The sequence below is a fragment of the Cyphellophora europaea genome (assembly GCF_000365145.1).
Source record: "Cyphellophora europaea CBS 101466 unplaced genomic scaffold supercont1.12, whole genome shotgun sequence".
NCBI lineage: Eukaryota > Fungi > Ascomycota > Eurotiomycetes > Chaetothyriales > Cyphellophoraceae > Cyphellophora > Cyphellophora europaea.
Genome location: NW_008481800.1, coordinates 746,107 through 763,835, shown reverse-complemented (window position 1 = coordinate 763,835; position 17,729 = coordinate 746,107). Strand labels below are relative to the sequence as shown.

The 17,729-nt window shown below is 50.0% G+C and overlaps 8 protein-coding genes across 8 annotated transcripts; 5 read left to right on the top strand and 3 right to left on the bottom strand.

Annotated features, from left to right (window-relative positions):
• Nucleotides 1-373: 373 nt before the first annotated feature.
• Nucleotides 374-766, bottom strand: HMPREF1541_10434 (uncharacterized protein; the record flags this gene model as incomplete). The annotated part of the gene is made up of 1 exon (XM_008715105.1): nt 374-766. One exon carries the CDS (start codon nt 764-766, stop codon nt 374-376), a length of 393 nt encoding a protein of 130 aa, XP_008713327.1.
• A 1,434-nt stretch (nt 767-2,200) lies between these two features.
• On the top strand, nt 2,201-3,042 carry HMPREF1541_10433 (uncharacterized protein; the record flags this gene model as incomplete). Its single annotated transcript, XM_008715104.1, has 2 exons — nt 2,201-2,369; nt 2,420-3,042. The coding sequence occupies 2 exons, from the start codon at nt 2,201-2,203 to the stop codon at nt 3,040-3,042; spliced, it is 792 nt and encodes a 263-aa protein (XP_008713326.1).
• A 369-nt stretch (nt 3,043-3,411) lies between these two features.
• On the bottom strand, nt 3,412-3,852 carry HMPREF1541_10432 (uncharacterized protein; the record flags this gene model as incomplete). Its single annotated transcript, XM_008715103.1, has 1 exon — nt 3,412-3,852. One exon carries the CDS (start codon nt 3,850-3,852, stop codon nt 3,412-3,414), a length of 441 nt encoding a protein of 146 aa, XP_008713325.1.
• Nucleotides 3,853-6,492: 2,640 nt separating this feature from the next.
• Nucleotides 6,493-6,654, bottom strand: HMPREF1541_10431 (uncharacterized protein; the record flags this gene model as incomplete). The annotated part of the gene is made up of 1 exon (XM_008715102.1): nt 6,493-6,654. The coding sequence occupies one exon, from the start codon at nt 6,652-6,654 to the stop codon at nt 6,493-6,495; it is 162 nt and encodes a 53-aa protein (XP_008713324.1).
• A 3,008-nt stretch (nt 6,655-9,662) lies between these two features.
• Nucleotides 9,663-9,811, top strand: HMPREF1541_10430 (uncharacterized protein; the record flags this gene model as incomplete). The annotated part of the gene is made up of 2 exons (XM_008715101.1): nt 9,663-9,680; nt 9,731-9,811. The coding sequence occupies 2 exons, from the start codon at nt 9,663-9,665 to the stop codon at nt 9,809-9,811; spliced, it is 99 nt and encodes a 32-aa protein (XP_008713323.1).
• A 575-nt stretch (nt 9,812-10,386) lies between these two features.
• HMPREF1541_10429 (uncharacterized protein) lies at nt 10,387-10,581 on the top strand (the record flags this gene model as incomplete). The annotated part of the gene is made up of 1 exon (XM_008715100.1): nt 10,387-10,581. The coding sequence occupies one exon, from the start codon at nt 10,387-10,389 to the stop codon at nt 10,579-10,581; it is 195 nt and encodes a 64-aa protein (XP_008713322.1).
• A 499-nt stretch (nt 10,582-11,080) lies between these two features.
• On the top strand, nt 11,081-11,757 carry HMPREF1541_10428 (uncharacterized protein; the record flags this gene model as incomplete). Its single annotated transcript, XM_008715099.1, has 2 exons — nt 11,081-11,597; nt 11,645-11,757. 2 exons carry the CDS (start codon nt 11,081-11,083, stop codon nt 11,755-11,757), a joined length of 630 nt encoding a protein of 209 aa, XP_008713321.1.
• A 982-nt stretch (nt 11,758-12,739) lies between these two features.
• HMPREF1541_10427 (uncharacterized protein) lies at nt 12,740-15,077 on the top strand (the record flags this gene model as incomplete). The annotated part of the gene is made up of 3 exons (XM_008715098.1): nt 12,740-13,148; nt 13,197-13,486; nt 13,539-15,077. The coding sequence occupies 3 exons, from the start codon at nt 12,740-12,742 to the stop codon at nt 15,075-15,077; spliced, it is 2,238 nt and encodes a 745-aa protein (XP_008713320.1).
• Nucleotides 15,078-17,729: the final 2,652 nt, after the last annotated feature.

The following is a 17,729-nucleotide window of genomic DNA, read 5'->3' as shown; positions in this document are numbered from 1 at the left end:
AAGAGAGCTTGCAAACCTGAGAGTAGGGTAGGCCCACGTCCTTGTCGTCGAAACTCTTCATTGGCAATTCTGTCGAGGTTGGCTGGCCGACAAAGGAGCCTGGGCGCGGTTCTCATCCCTATTGTGGTTAATCAAGTCTTCAACAACAAGCTTGACTCACTGTTTATTCGCTTCAGGCCGGGATACTTGTCTCTGGGGCAATGTATTCGAACATCAAGCATCTGAAACTTAGTAAGGCTTTTTCATGCAAGAGAATGAACGCACGTGGGCAGTATCCTTTTGCAAAAGCTGATCAAACCAAGTCTTCGTCCAATTGACGTGACCTATGCCCGGTGAGTACGAGTTAGGAACTCACACTTGAGACTCACTCTTATCACTGACCTCCCAAACTACGACAATCCGTGTCGGGCCTGCCGCGGATGCCCGGTAATTCTCTGTTAACCACTTTAGGTATGGCACGTGAGCGGCAATACCAATGTCGGTGGCGAACATGAGCACGGTTCGAAACCTCGCCAAGTTTCTGGATACTCCGTAAGGCCCCTCGATCCATGCAGAGTACTGCTTGTCGCGATATGAGGCGAGTCGTCCTGTAAACCCTTGGCGCGGCCGGACTAGCATCTGCAGATACATGCCGTCGTGAGAAAGGTCCGAATCCCACCAGACAATCCAAAAAGGATGGCTCTGGAACAGAGAAGCCAAACCAAGCCAAGGTACAGTGAGGTACAGGTACTGTCCTGGTTGTACCACGAAAGATCGACTCACCCATAGATGGATGTGATACGCATCACTCAGAACGATCTGATCATCACTTGATGTGCGGAAGACCTTTCTGACCGAAATTTTTGGGATCCGAGCACCTCCCCCAACTCGTACGTTTCGTAGGCATCGTATGATGAGACGATAGGAAAAGAGTGCGGACCATATAGAAATGCCGACGAGGATGCAAAGGCGAGAGGCACGCCGTTGCTCTGCAATGTGTTTCAGCAGAGCCGCCGCAGCAACGACTGTTGCCCAAAAGTGGATCTGGAGGAAGGCCTCAAAGAACCTTTGGCGCACTCGATGAAGTGTCACAGATATGGTGACAAATGAGCAGAGCGCCGCCTGACGACATACTATTAGGACGGCTCTTGATCATCAGTTCACCGGATATTCACTCACCGTGGATCCCCAAATGACAGGAGATACCAGCGACACCTTTTCGCTCAAAATGATGGCCAGGATGTGTAATGTGGCCGTGAATAAGGTTATTACCGAGAGACATCGGTGGATCATGAGTTGCGATCGCAGGGAGTCTCCCTGAAAAGACGCAACAATGTCGAATTGCGAGCCGGCGAGAAGTAGAGCGAAGTTGACAGTTGCCACCATGCCGCTACGGCTTGCCACTTCGCGAATGCTCTTAGCGTGCAAGACCAACGCAACAGCATTTGCCGTGATGATGAGGCTCGAAAAATTGATATCGCCACAGTGCTGTGCTGCTGGGCGGCACAGTTGCCTAGACAAAAGCGTGTAAGGCCTTGACCATGCCCGATTGGGGAATTTCCGGGTTTTATAGCAATTCGTGGTGTTGATGAGAGATAAGATGATGACACGAACGAGAACGGGTACTGCGACTATGAAGGTATACCATTTGGTGGAGCCGTCTTCGGACATCGTAGAAGCCTTGTATCGGCTGAGCACACAAGAGGCACAGGGAGATATGGCGCCACTACCGATCCGGCAGATCTGCAAAAGATGGAAATAACTTCGGTTCGTACTGCATTTACTACTGTACATATCACAAGATGGCGGTACTTACTGTATAACGAATCCCAAAGAGAACGTGCCAAGATGATCACAGGCAACAGGTAACAGTGTATTTACCAAGGCCAGCACACTACACGTGGGAACCGTCTCCCCAACTTACGGCACCGGGGCGCTAGAACTGGTGCTACTGCGCTTCAACACCTCGAAAATCTATTGCACCCGACATGCTTGGTCAATTTGCAGCACCATGGGCTCCTCTCTCGGGGGCCAGGGGACAAGCACCGTTTCCAAGCTGTCAGAACCACTTCTCGGGTGAGTGAGGTAGATTTGGAAAGGGGGTACTACCATGCTTTGTGCTGTTTGCTCCGTGGTACTGTAACCATAACGCAATGCTTTAGTACGTTGGGTCCCCAGCTGTACCTACACTGCTGTGGACATCAATGTTGATCCACTAGCCATGACACTACCTACGACGCCCGGAGACATGATTGGGTATTCGATCAGATATTTGATTCTCTTAATTCTCGTCGGTATCCCTGTCGAGAGCCACAGCTGGGTTGAAGAAGCGGTGGTGGTCGACGAGCATGGTCAGCGAATCGGTCCTCTTGGCTACGCGAGATGCAATGGTAGGACCGTGAAATTAATGCCACGGATGGAAATCTGACAGCATCCATAGTGTTTCGCATTCCCGGGGTTGATGTTGACCAGGAAATGACTTACAAGCTTCCCCAAGCACCCAAGTCGCAAGTGACCAGTACTGACAACATCTGCAGTGATCGACAAGCACAACTAGTCACGGCACTAGCACTGCAGGCCGCACCGGGTGATGTTGTCTCACTCCGGTATCAAGAGAATGGCCATATCGCGCTACCCGAGGCTTCCCCGGGCAAGCCTGATTCTGGTGTCGTTTTTGTTTACGGGACGTGGCATCCGGTACCCTCGGCAAAATTCCGAGATATTCACCGCGTTTGGGGCACTCTGGAGCCTGGATCGAACGAAGAGGAGTTTCTCCTGACACGGTCCGCTTTCGACGACGGACAGTGTTATCAGGTCAACGAGGGTCAGATTTCCAGGCTTCGTCAAGCCACCTTCCCTCACGAGAGCAGCCCTCCCGAGGGTGAGAACAAGTGGTGCGCGACAAATTTCACTGTGCCAAGATGGCATACATGCAGATCAGCATCAGGAGCACCGTCCTCTATTTTGACCGTTTACTGGATATGGGATTGGCCAGGCAGTCCTGGAAACTCGTCCGCGGAGCAGTACTACACCACATGTTTGGATGTTATTGTCTCAGGGTGAGACCAAATCAGCTGTATTATAGATAGCAAGGTACAATGCAAGCCATATGTGACTGTTCGCTGGTCTTGCATCGCGTGCAGAATAGATTATTTGCGACTGCGCAACGTACCGCTTATAAGAACTGTAGGCACACGGTCGACCGAGCACGCAAATAATGCAACATTGCATGTGCAATAAGCGCGCTGTCGACAAGGAATCTGAAAACGTCCTTCCAGAAGTTGATGGAGTACAGTACTTTGAATAAGGACTGCAGACTGGCTTTATCATCAAGTCCATCTCACGCCAGTCAGAAGCATTGGTCCCGTATGCATGACCTGGATAGCACTCAATTTTGCCACAAGATCGCATCCAGTGTATCTGCAGAATGTGCTAGAACGCGTCTGACGAGTTGTCTCTCTCCGCTTGGCGGGAACTCAACTCAAGCCACTCGACTTCGGCGGCGTTGGCCGTTGCCTGGAAGCAGTTGAGATAGCCATCCAGTTCTGCACTCAGCTCGAGCCATTGCTCGTCGCGCTCACCATCAACCTCCGGTCTTAGATAGTAGTTTAAAATCATTTGTTGCACGACCGACCGGATTCCGGAGATCAACTCCTCTGAGCCGTTGTAGACGGCACGAAAAAAATGGATCTCGCGTTTGTATTCGTTAAGCCGTCGCACGATGTCAACGGTGATGGCCTCGGTACTCAAAGACCTTTTCGATTGCGACGCGTTCGACCTGACCGAACGCAGATCTGTGGCGAATGTCCTGCATCCCATTTTCATATGTGCACGGTCGAAGGTATGAAGTTTGGGCAGGTCGGCATTGGCCATGACTGTCGGTATGGCCTGAAGCGTAGGACTGTACCATCTCTAGACACAGACATGTCCCACTCCAATTTTATGGTGGACTTTAATCTTAACCACTAGATGTAGCAGCAATGAAAATCGCGGGAACTCTTAAACATGGAGCGCGAGCCCGACACAAGAAACCCGTGGTATACTCCACTAGATTTTTCAACCCCGCATGCCGACGGGGTTGGAGGTGATCAGTCCATTGCTTTCCCTTCATCCTCCTCAGAGCCCTCACAATTGCTGTTTCGAGATTGACTCCAGTCTGTATACCATTACAGTATCTTTCAGCACTTGCAAACCGTGAGGTTCGCCCTGCCAATACCTGGAAGATGGCTTCCGCGTCCAAGGTTGCTCTAGACTCGAACAGAACGGGGCCACGGTCGCCATCGACAGATCGAAGTGGATGAAGTTTGGATACCGACCGTGGCAGGCATGAGGAACTCACTAGTTTGTCCCGTAATGTCTGGATCGTTACACTTGCATCTGAAGACGGCACCCAACAAGGTGTCCATAAACCTGGAAATCTTACAATGTCTTGCTACGTGAAGGAGTACATTCGACTACTTGAAGAAGGTACAGGAGGAAGTAATTGCAGACTATATTTAATACAACACCCCCGGCGTGAATGTGAGCCCGCTGTTTCCAAATCGGATTTGGCAAGGTCTGCAATCAATGTATCTACCATCGAGACAATCGCCATCGCATCGACCATAAGGAGACTTATTCCTGATTCGGTCTCAAATGTGACTATTGAGGATAGATAGCGGGGTGACATTATTATGTTTGCGTCAGCACTACTGTGGCGAGTGGCCTGACATACTACCTCGTCGTGCAGTACCTTGAGGTAAGAATACTCTGTAAGAGTCCCTGTTACACGTTGTGCCATACCCGCCTATATCGAGTCCTAGATGGAGGTCTGTAATGCGACATAACACTCGTCTTCCATAATGAACAGGATTTCTATTTTCCAGTGGGTCAATAGAGTACAGTACGTGATAAAACCGGAAGTGGTAGGTGCATCGATCATAGCACTAACTATCAACTGCCACAACTAGTCACTCTCCGTTTATAGCGTCGCCACAAAGTGTGTTGATTCTGGTCGCACAGCTTCCTTCGTCCGCAGGCATCGTAAAGCTGCCCGTGCCTTATCGATTTTGTCTGTTTCGCCGTTGCACGTCCGACTATGGTATCCCAAAGAACAATCTGTAGGTGATTGCTCTCGTAGTACCGTCCATGATGGTAGTAAAACCAGGTGATCAGGATAAGCTTCCTGCTGTCTGATCGTGGAAGTATCCTGACTTCAGTGATGCGAGCAATGTTTGCCCCGGCTTTCTGGTCTTTTTCATGTCCGAGCACCTCTATCGTTACTATGTCACCGCACCTGAACATCTGGGATCCAAGCATGAATGTTGATACCAATCTGAGGTCGGTCCAAGCCGGAACGTCCTCACAACATGCCCGAATAGTATATTCATGTAGATGATAGTCGAACTGGATATCAAAGAATCGAATCTGCTCTGGCAGAGTTTCTAGTCGTGGCGGTCTGGGTGAGCCGGGCGACGCACTATCTATCTCTGCCCTTGATTGGCCATGTACCATTTCCACGGCACTGCGTCTCTGGTCGATTATAGGCAAGCCTTTCTTAGCCAGTGCTGATTCGCCGCGATTCTGCTGATGTTGTACGTCCATGTCGAATTGGGGGATGGCGGTCTCGGTTTGTGCTGCTACATGACAGTTGAGGGGTGAAAAACAGAATTTGTACACATTGCTGTCACCAGGACACTTGATTGTGTTACGGGTTTACACATCATAGATAGAGAAACCGTGGCGGCGGTAAAGCACCAGACTCCAAGGTGCAACCGCCTACCAGGCGTACGCACCGAACCACAAGAAATTAGTCACTCAGCTGAAAAAGGTCGGCTTCATCAATTGTGGGTCTTATCAATATCTGCGGCGCCTCAGTCTCCTGCAGTACTCTGTCCAGCTGATAAAGAGGTAGATCTTCTCGGAGTCAAAGGTTCAAGGTGGGCATGGCATCTGTCACCAATCTTCCTCATGGGAGCTACAAATTACTGTTCTGGAACAATTATAATTGGATGTTTTTGGTCATGACCACGTTTTTTTGAGGACGCAACATAATCACAACTCGCTTGGAGACCTTTGAACCAGCTGATCGGGCCAATTTTCCAGTATCCGCGGACGCTCTGAAGGCGGAATAAACGTCAGAGCCCTCGATATCCATTGTAGGTGATCTGATACAGTCGGCCTCTCGGTTTCGATTCCACGATGTCGGATGGAACAAAGTGGACAGCAGTAGGCTTTCATTGGCAAAATCTTCGCACGGATGGCTGCTGATTGATATGAAAATACTCGACGGCCATTTTATCTATGCTCGAGGCGTAGAGCCCAAGCTTGATTTTCAATGGTGTAGGTAGTTGAAGAGCACTGTTGACATCCCATTTCACTCGATCCCTGAAGCACCTCATTTAGGTAGACCATCACTGGTGACTTCGCCTGTCCATTCAGGGTCGTAGTAAGAGCTGCTTCGGTCCAGTGTTGCGATGTATTGGTACCTTCCAGCTGTCGACTTCCTGCCATGCCTAACCATCAGGTGTGCTTTCAAATTGTCCGCTCGTGTGAAGCTCTTACTACGACAGCCTCTGACCCAGCACCTGTACAGCGGATTTGCTGTTTTCCGGTGTACTGTCCTTTCATGTCTGTTTCTGTGTTCGGCGCGGGCGTACATTTTCTTTCTGCCGTCCTTCCCATGGCAGTCATCATGCCGACACTCGAATCGAAGTGGTGAGATGGTTCTGACTTCCACCGATCCTTGCAAATGCAGATCTTCGAGTCCGTCTGCATGATGACGATCTGCCGTCGATGTGGAGCTGTACTCCTCTGTGTACAGACATCGAATTTCCTCGCTGTCAGATACGTGATGCAAAATATCTTCCTCGCGCAACCCTATCGATGGACTTGATACTTCAGGCTCTGTGTAAATCTCCCCGGGTGCAACAGTGAGACCATTCTCTGACACAGGATACAAAGAACCAAGGAATGCTTCGGCATCATATATTTCTAGCGTAGTGCGACCGTCCGAGCTCATATCCAGTGAAAATTTTGGGCTTTGTGGCAGTGGCAGCGCAGGGAAACAAGCAACCACGCTCTCAAATGATGACATTAATGCCTCTTCCTGGCTGAACAGATTATGGGGAAGATTAAGGCAGCGAAAGTGTTGTGACTCGGTCGACATTGTTCATCAAGAACTTGGTGAATGAGTTAGTAGAAAGATGAGCTCGCTGATAGATCAATGAGGAGAGTGCCTCGATTATTCAAGGTGAGGCCGGCTAGAAAGATTTGCGCAGTCGGTCTCCATAATCCCTATGTGTCATGTCTCAAGGCAGACTGAGAGGTGACCCCTGACCATAGTTCTTAACCTCGTCTCCACGCTGCAAGTAGTAAAGATCAGAGTCTGCCTCACCTCGATGGTAAGAGGCGAATCATAGCTGTGGTCCCTTCTCGAAGGTCAGTGCCACACCCTTAAATATGCGACAATCCTTCAGACCGCGGGTGCCTTCCTTTCCCTTTCCAACACCATATCAACGTAGCATACTCCAGTACAATTATGCTTTCTCGAGTCTTGACTTGGATATTATTCCTGATCATCGTGGCCATGCTTCATCTTATCCCAGCAGCTCTCATCTTCCACGGTATCTCGCCATACACCGGGATGGTATTTACTTGCCCATATCCGAACTGCAAACGAGTGCCAGAGTCATCCTCAACCATCGGAAGCCTCATTTCTGGACCTATCATCGCCATCATCCTTTGGGTTGCAATTTTACGTGCGCTCTGGAATGGAATGATTACCAAGCTGGAACGGCACTTATGGCGGCGTCCCAGAAACTACGTCAGTCCATCCTTTTAAGATGGGCGACGTTAATTCCTGGTCGCCTCGGGGATGGTGGTCTCCTTATCTTCAGACGATTCGATACGGCACTCTACTACTACTAGAAAAAAGTCAAATTCAAGCCAATTCACAGCATTCAACATACCGGAAGCAGGGATAGTGGAAGAAATCATGGGATTCATTGACAGCATTTGTTCAATCTACCTTGTACGGTATAAATCAAGAAACAGACAGATGAATAATATTGCCATGCAGCAAGCTCACGAACTTTTCTGGCAAGCTGCGGTGACGAATCCCACCACTCTACGTCTCCGCCAGGTTGAGGGCTGGTCCGACCGCGTAGACTGCCCGATTCCCATGATTCAAGTTATCTCTCAACGATCTCTTGGCCCTTAACTTGCTAAACTATGTTGTAACCTGGCAGACCCGTCGGACCCAAGCGGAAGCATCTATGTCAAGGAGGAGATCTTGAACCGCATGTAGATATGGTGGAACTGACCAGGGTTTCTTGGATCTTGGCGCAGATGCTGGACATGGTACTGCATCATGCCCTGATTAGGTTGGCTAGAACGTGAGAAGAGCGACCATCGGAGAGCACCAGGTACAGTATGCTGCATCCTTGGCGTGCGATTGCTTGCGATGTTGAGCTAGTCGCTTTGGCAGAAGGTTGATTTTCACGGCCAGGAGAAACTGTGGGATAGCACAGACATGCTGGACCCACGAGGACCTGTCGAGATTCAAATTTGTTGGATCCCATAGGACTGCACAGAAGAATGGCAGTGCTAGCACACCGAAACAATTAGTGGTGGTTTGATATTGCAGTGTCCCAGGACAAGTACAACACTGCTCAGGATACTGTCCATCCCTTTACATAGGGTTTGAAATCGCGCACAGGACACTGCTATCTCACAGATTTCCTAGAACACTTAGGATCGCTCTTGTCATGGTGCTGCGAAGCTAGCCCAGGCGGCCTGGTACCATGAAATCTGACAGGCCTACAGTCACCCCAGGCGCGCCTTGCCACCTTGATTATTCTCGAGATATCAAATGGCGAAGCCTTCTTAAGGTTCTAGATAGACTACATAGACCGGGTAGTTGCGTAATCGGCGAGCGAGAATATCGAGGTCTGAATGAAACTGTCAGCTCTTGCCCGCGGATATGGGCGAGAAAATACCTCGTCGTGTCGATCCAGTAGGACACAACCGCAACTCTCACATCAACCTCGGTCTGATCTCTAGTGGCACTCAGCGACCGGTCCAAGAGCAGTCAGCGCCCCTTCATATGTCCGCGGAGCAGCTACAAAGACAAGAACTACGAGCGAACCTATCGCCGCGACACCAAGCGGTAGTAAGTACAGATGGCAGTATTGGTATAAAGCCACGCATCGTCAACACTGCCCTGGCATCGCCGACAAATATTCGCGAGGCTTGGGTGGTTAAGCACGAATCCCCCTGGATTACGTATCAAAAAGCGTATGAGCTCAAATTTGACCAATATATTACAGTGGCAGTTCGAAGACGCCCGTACAGCGGCAGAGTCGTTATCAGAGATTTCGATGCGCGAGAAGCTAGTTACAAGCTTGGGGTTCTACGCAAGATCTCCCATGAGCGTTTTGTCACACTTCTGGATGTTTTTCAGAGCGAGACCAAGGTGTTTGCCGTCTTCGATCATTCCTTTACTTCTTTGAAGCAAGTGGTTGATTGTGCGGCCTTCCCTTCTAGACATCAGTTGACAGCGATCATTTCGCAGGTAAACCACCTTCCCTGACTCATTCTCAAACAGAACCTGATCTTGAAGGTGCTTGAAGGTATAAAATATCTACATAGTATCGGCTTACGCCATGGGTCGCTGACTTGTACGTCTGTGTTAATATGGCCTGATGGAAACGTCAAAATTGGTCAGCCACCCTTATAAGATGCCATTTAGATCCACTGATTATGCGTTCAGGAAATCAAGAAGACTGTGTATTTGAGCACAAGCACTTTTCGCTTGACATACGGGCGATCGGAACAATCACAACGGAGTTAATGCAGAAATATCGAAAGGACGACGGGAATATCGGTATCGAGAATCTCGAGAGATGGTCAGCAGACTCAAGTGCCATTGACTTTGTCTCGATGACTACGTCGGCTGACTCTGCCGCTACGCTTCTACAGGTGAGCATTCTTTACTCTCGATTCTCCAGTCTGATAGTAGCAGCACCCGTTCTTGCGCGACCCGGGTCGCAAGCAGGATCTAGAGCTATTAGTAGAGCTCGCTTCAATCACACCGAGGCGATTATACCGGTATTCTGAAAATGAGGCTTGAAATTGTATGGGTTGTGTAGTGCACCTGACGGCGTCATATACATAAAAAGTCTTACATCTCTTCACCCTGAAGATTAAGCATGACCAGCCATGACAATAACCCTCGTACGGGAAATCATACGCTGCTGTACAGTCACAATTGTGGTCGCATCGTCTGCTGGACCGCTATTCTGCGTGGCGTACTCAAGGTTGTGGCACATATATTCCAGTCAAATGTGTCACCAGGGCAGAACGAGACTTATCAGCACCAGATAGTTGATGCGACCGAACCGTCCGCTATGAACATATTCCAGTGGTATGCAGCTGCAATCACCTTCGTTGCCGTTTGCTGTCTTTTACTTAGAGCCTTCCACCAGCTTGCAGAAGTTGGGGAACAGGTATCACAGGCCATTGCCAAGCAACTTCTTTATCGCCATATCATTGGTCGACATGCTCTTATCGGACCGTGGACGCTGGCGTTTGGGTTGGCTCAAATGGCGTTCTTGGGGGTGAACATGTTCTGCATCTGCTTCAAAGCGTCAGATCTGTCACAAATAGGCGACCGGGGCGGGATCTTGGCCCTGATGAACTTAAGTTTGCTCATGATGGCGTTCCAATTCGACCGGGTCACACATGCTCTCGGATTTTCCTTAACGACATCGCGCAAGATCCATCGATCTATGGGTTGGAACGCGTTTTTGTTGGCCGCAATTCATGTTGTCATAGCGGCAGTGAAAGATAGATCCATCTGGTCGTTGTTGCCACAGCATCCTTTCTGGATAACGGTATGGCATTCCAATATGTTCAGCTATTGCTAACAGGACATGAGGCAATGGTATCGACATGCTTGTTGGCTGTGTTGTCATGGCCGGTTCTTAGATCGCCCTCCTACGAACTATTTCTGTGGTTCCATCGCGCGTTAGGTATTCTATGTCTCTACTCCATCTGGCACCATGTACCCTCGGAAAAGACTTCCTACAACTTTTACCTATATGCGGTCGGCGCTGTAGTGATGGCAACTTTGGTGATCAACGCGGCCATCATAGTCACCCAGAACGGTCTTCTTTCACACGGACGGTGCTTCGCCGCAGTCAAATCGACTCATGGGATGATTAAGGTCAGATTAAATCTTTCCAGACCCTTGACCGTGGAACCTGGACAGTATATCAATCTCTGGATTCCTTCCGCAAGCTTCTGGGCTTTTACGCAGGCACATCCATTTGTGGTCATATCTTGGGAGGAAGTCCCACAGACGGCATTAGACCTTTTCATCCAGCCGCGTCGTGGATTTACAAGGAATGTTGCTAGCCTGGCGAGTCCAACCGGTCAACCAAGTTCTTGGTGGGCCGTGTTCGGCGGCCCTTACGGGCAAATTCTGGAGACGTATGGATTTGAAAAGGTCTTGATGGTTGCCAACGGAGCTGGTATTGCCGCGCAGATCCCGTTCCTGCGAAAACTCATTCATGGCTACCACGCTCGTCAAGCGTTTACTCGTCGGGTCCACCTCGTATGGCACATTCACGATAGGGGTACGTCTCAGCGCTCGTACTTTCTCCTCCATTGCTGATCTGCTCAGATATCGGTATTGCTGCAGAAACTATGTTGAATGAAGCTCTAGACGAAGACAAGCTAGCAAGTGGGGGAGTCAGTTGCTCCGTGCATGTCTTGTTGATCACTGACGTGGACTAGATTTTGCACATAACAATATTCCTTGAAACTGTCGAATTTTCCAGGTTCACATTTGGTCGACGGAGTGTTGTACGTCATGGCACACCTGATTACGACGACATCTTAATCAACGAGCTTGAAAGCTCGGACAGATCGAACTATGCCACACAAATTACATCTCAGATTTCACCTGCCGCTATGAGCAATATCGATGCAGTGGACCGGGCATTCACGATGGACCAACTGATCAGGACCGACACCCAGGGGGCTTTGTCTTCACACGATCGACTTGAACCAGGAGTCTTGAAGCAAGGAAATAAAGTAAAGCTGCTTGTGTTAGGTGAGTCAGTCGATCTGTTGTACTCTCATGGTACAACTAATAAAGTGAAGTCTCAGGTTTCCCATCGACCCGTGACAGGCTTCGCTTACTATGTCGTCGGCATTTAAATGGCGGAAGTAGACTGGTTGAGACCGAGTTCCAGCCATTTGATGGATAGTTCCCTTTATGCCTCCTGGCACGGTAACAGGCTCAGCGACCATGTACACCATTTTATCGCGATCAGCATCGGCGCCTTGGTGGACTAGCTGTAGTACAATCATCCTAGGCTTGATCGAAAATCTTTGATAACGATTCGATCTCAGTCCGAAAAGCTATTGGCGACGGATCTTCAGCAACAAGTCTGTCAGTAGCAGTGAGTACACAGCGATGAATCAGGTTCTGGCCCAATTGGCCTAATCTTCATGATGCAATTCCAAACTTTCGCTTCGCCCATCCACGTTAATATGCATATAACACCACACTAAAAGCACAAGTTTCGGTTGGGAGGGATCCACTGATACTCAGACCACGCAACGTGGTGGTCGGTAGTATAGTAGGAACCAATCATGAACATGCATGCCAGGCTCGATCAAAGTCAAATAGTTGTGGTCTTGGTCACGCTGCGACCGTTCCGGAGACTTCTCAACTCTCAGACACTTAAGAAAGCATCCTCCCTGTCTCAGAATGGCTCAAATTCGTGCCACGGCGGAAGCAGCTCGCTTTGAAGCTGAAAGACGGCTCAAGCACCAAGGGTCGGCTCGAGTGGCCCTCGACTCGATCGAGCTCACGCAAAGAGTTGATCGGAAGCGAGTCGAGCACCTGAAATTCGTCTTCGGAAAAGAGGGATGCAGACCAGAACACATCGTCAATCATGCACTTCTTTCTATTGACAAGTCCACGTTGCATGAAGCCCTCAAAGAGTCCGGGATATCCCCAGCCGCTCTTTTGGTACATGGGAATTCTGCGTACCCTGTCCTTCGCTTGCCACGCGGCAAGAAGCTGATGTGTTTACACGGTAATCATCGGATCCAGGCCGGCAAAGAACATTTGTCTGTTCGTGACCAGTGGTGGATTGTCGACCTATACCTGGCAGGTAAGTCTTGGTGGTGTGGACGAGACCTCGACCTCGCTGATTACGAAGATATAAATCGTGATGTGGCGCAATTCCTGATCGAGGAATACGCCAACGAAGCCGATCCCACCGACGGTGAAGTATACTGCAAAATCAGGAAATACCACTTTGAACGTAATCTCAACTTCGAAAGGCGTTGGTGGGCCCGCCTGAAGGGTAGCCGTCCACGCAGTCTCCAGAGGCTGCTTCGACACGACGAGATTCGATCTGCTTTCGACAACCTGCTAGATATTCCCGGGCAGTGGTATGGTATGCAGCTGACAACAGTCAACAAAATGATGGGGATGAATTTTGAAGAGGTGCGTTTGAGTTCATGGCCATCTGCTCCAGGCTAGTGTTGACCGTCAATAGGGGATCGTTAACGCACTGAATCATATACGATGGTTCTGGCACGACTTACTAGACGGAGATATCGATGCCATGCGCCAGGTTAATGACATCGATGTCAAAGCGCTTGAGTCGCTTGCCCCAGGGGCATCACAGCATGATTTTGAGGCAATCGAACGTCAAGTTCGGGGGGGCAATATTTTTGGCAGCCTTGACCAAGTGCGGCGTGCTGATATACTGGAGCGTCTGCGTAGATCCTCCGGCTTGGTTCCAACTCTCCGCTCGTTCTTCCACGATATCAATTACTGGGACGTATGTCTCGGCGGTCTCCTGCATCTCTTTTCACCATCGCATCGAGATACCATGATTTCGGCCATGCAAAGCCACTTCACTGGAATCAATCAAAGAGACGGTTTTGTTATGATTCAGAGTGGTGAAGGCACTTTCATAGCCGCTGCCGGTGCGGAAGCTGATCAGGTTGAGTATGGATATCGACAACTGTTCGTTTTCGTGATGCGGCACTTTAAATATCTTCCACGCCCGACAAAGCGTGGGGATCTCTCGTGCAAACCTCGGGCAACAGCTGACCCGGCTGTACTTCACCAGTTTGCCAGTCTTGCGCAGCGACTGGGATTTGAGTCACCCGAAATTGAATCGATACTACTCACGCGGCCAGATCGAGAGCCAGAAGTTCTTGGATATTGCAATACACCGGCCTTTGTCCGTCCAGGATCTGGAGAAGAGTGTCGGCAGAGAAGTGGAATACCGCCTCTCTCGACCTTCCGGGAAGATCGAACCTCGTTATACCTCCATTTTCTCGACAAAGAGCAGAACGAAAACAACGAAGGTATCACCTCGTTCTATGTTCGTCAGTCTGTGTATCTGCAATTCTTGGGTCGGTCGAATGGCGGAGTGATTTTACCGGAAGCGAGTGGCCCCTCAGCGACCCCACCACAACGACCGTACGAGGTGGCTAATTTCCATGACGAAGCTGGACCTGGGGAAGTCGGACGCGAAGAAGCTGGATCTGAAGAAGATTGGGGTGGAGAGAACGGACGTGAAGGAAATGGCCGTGGAGAAGATAGACGTGACTCTTGGACTCCTATCGTCTACGACGAAATGAATAGTGACGCAGACCCATCTACATCAGGACCGGCTCTTGGAGGACGAATACTTGGAAGCCCTGATAACGAAGGTCCAGAGATGCTAGAGACACCCGATTCAGATACTGTGGCAGTTTCCTTCAAGATCCTAGACAACGGAACTTGGCGAGATGTGCAAACATTGCAAGTTTATCGTGCTGACCCGTCGGAGGTGGCGCGGGTAGCAAAGAAAAGCATGAGGAAGGGTTTTCGGACCATGGACACGAATATGCAGCTTCTAGCACCAGATGACTGCTTTGAAGCTGCCACCATTGACGGGACCAACACGATACTTTTGATTCCGCAGGCTGACTTAGATGTTGATGAGGGCCTTGTGGCATCGGCGAATGTAGTCGGGTACACAGCCATCGCTGAAAATGAACGGAAGAAGACACGTGTGAACTACTTGGCATTTTCTTAGGACCATTTGCGTACTGGGAATGTTATCGTAGAACTCTTGTGAGCCTAGGAATTCTTGCTTAGAGCAGATAAGTCTCGCAGGATAAATATGATCTTAGTAAATATATTCTAGGGTATTGAAAATCCTAGTACCATTTGCCTAGGTATCGTATTATCTTGGAGTTCTTCTGCACCTAAGCTTTGTTTATCAGTCTCAAAATGATCCTAGGATCAGTTTCCCAGTCTCAAAGTGATTCTAGGACCACGGCCTTCGCCAAGCCTGATTAGTGTGAGCGGCGACCCATGTTCATGGTGACGTACGCTGAACCTGACATTGTCATTGGATACTACTAAAGGCACTGCCTGGTTTGATACGAGCATTGACTGTGGTCAACAGCAAGTGACTCAAGACGGTATGTAAGCCGCGTTGGGTGGGTTGGGGCCGATTGCGACCATCCCAATTGCGTCCCAAGGTTGATCCTGATCATTTGACATCAGTCAAAGGGTGACGACCATAAAACCGTGCGTTACACTTCTACCCTGGATTTCCCTCTCTCTTTCTTTGCAACCAGCACTGTGAACTTCTACGCGTCCGCACCTTAAAATTGCCCTGATGGCTTCTGATCGGGATGAAACCAGCGTCACTGACTTCCTGACATTCCTGCCAGCAACCAGTGATGCGATCGAAAGACTAGATCAAAGCTGGAGGCAGTTGCACAAGGACTGGACGAGGGAGCATCAGAGTTTCCTGGGGAGCTACCGCAAGCTCAAAGCTGATGTTTCGAGTCTTCAGCAGGAGATACTGGTCACCAGGTCGCAGAAATCTGCCGTTGTTCAGCAGCTGCAAGGAACTGAGCGGCGTGTTGATCACCTAGAGCGCCAGATCAAGGCACAGGAGCAGACGGTCGAAAATCTCGAGCGAGACCAGGAGAAGAACTTGGAAACCCTGCGTCGCGGCCTCATGCTGGCCAATCAACGCGCCGATCGTGCACAAAAGCAAGCCGTTGCATTGCAAGAGCTACTTGACCTCACCTCTGAGTCCACCCAACAGGATTGGCAGACAGCGCAGAAGCTGATAGAGGCCGAAAAGCAGATATCGCGCCAAGAGCACATGCTTGACACCGTAAGGGGACAGCAAGTCGAAGCAGAAACTCGGACCAGTGAACTCGTCACTCGTCTGCTAAAGTGCGAACAAGATCTGGGGATGTCGGTCAAACACCGTCAGCAGGCCGAAGACGCGCTCAAACAGTCACGCGAGCAAACTCAGACCAAAGAGAAGGACTGCAACAAGGCGACCAGAGTCAACCGAAGGCTTGAGAAGCGTCTGCGGGAAAAATCTCTCAGCCAGGAAACAGAAGTGCGTCTGCAGAAACTGGAAATATGCGAACTCGAGGCTGCTCTTGCCGAGGTCCGCGCAGACAACACACGCCTGCAACAAACAGCCACGGCCGCAAAGGTGCAGCAAGAGACTTCGGCACGCTCCATCACCGAAGCCGAGAAGCGTCTGCATTCCTCCGAGCGGAGATGCAAGATCTTGGGCGACAAAATCTCCGCTTTTGTGGCGAAAGCGCGCCCGTTGAATGCTGGGGAGAGTCTTACTGCTGAGCTCAGCCACCTCAAGCTGCACCCCGAAGCAGTTTGTGCATTGAGTCACAGCCCATTCACGAACCTTACCGATTGCGGTAGATTGCTGTGTGATGGATGTACACGATCAACAACCACTCTTTCCACCCGGCTCTCCGATGGCGAAACAGCACGGCAGTGCTTCGAATTCGACACTTGCCCATGGTGCTACGATGATACTTGGGCTTGGCAGCGACTTGTTGTGCCCTATTCTGTGGATAATATGGAAAACCTACTTCGTCTCTGTCAGATGGCTGAGGCATTCTGCGAAGATATCACGGCTGAAATTATCTTGGAAGGCCGCCCCTAGCTTGGAGACGTGAACGTCAGGGTATATAAGAACTGCAGAAATACGTTGAGCTATGACCATGAGATGTCACACATCCCCGAAGATATCCGTCCAATACTCTCAGAGAATTTGCTTCGACGATGACAGCGAGCGCGTCGCTCTACCCAAATTTCAACTGCTGAACCCTGGGCCCGGCATCCTGCAAAAGGAACAGGTCATCAAGACCGACGAATTGCCTCTTGAGAAGTCCCAATTCCACGAAATCAAGGATTAACCGTTCGCTCCGTATATTTGTATTAACGGTTTATTCTTATGACAGTCTTGATTTTAGGCTGATGAGCCAGCAAGGGGAGGACACCATCCAGGCGCTCTCCAACGAGGCAATTGTCTCGCTCCTTTGCTCGCAATACTGCGTGATAATGGACCGTTACGTGTCTTGTGCTTTGACATGATGGATTACAGTACATAGACGATGTGCGACGACGCTACAGCATCGCCTCTCAAGGACCTCGGAAAAATATCGCGTGGCCACGGTCGGGAACTTCGCACGAAGGGCCAACAGAAGTCATTGAAGCATAAAGAACCGGCATCTTGACTGAAACAAGGGTTCGCCATTACCGATAGTTCTTCTGATAATATGGCGCAGGACGAAAGTCGCAACGGCTGTCCTCCCATCACTGATCATGGCCCTTGCGTTGGAAAGTCCAAGAATGATGCCAACGCCAGAATCGCCTCTTGTGATAGATGCCCGACTTTTCTGGC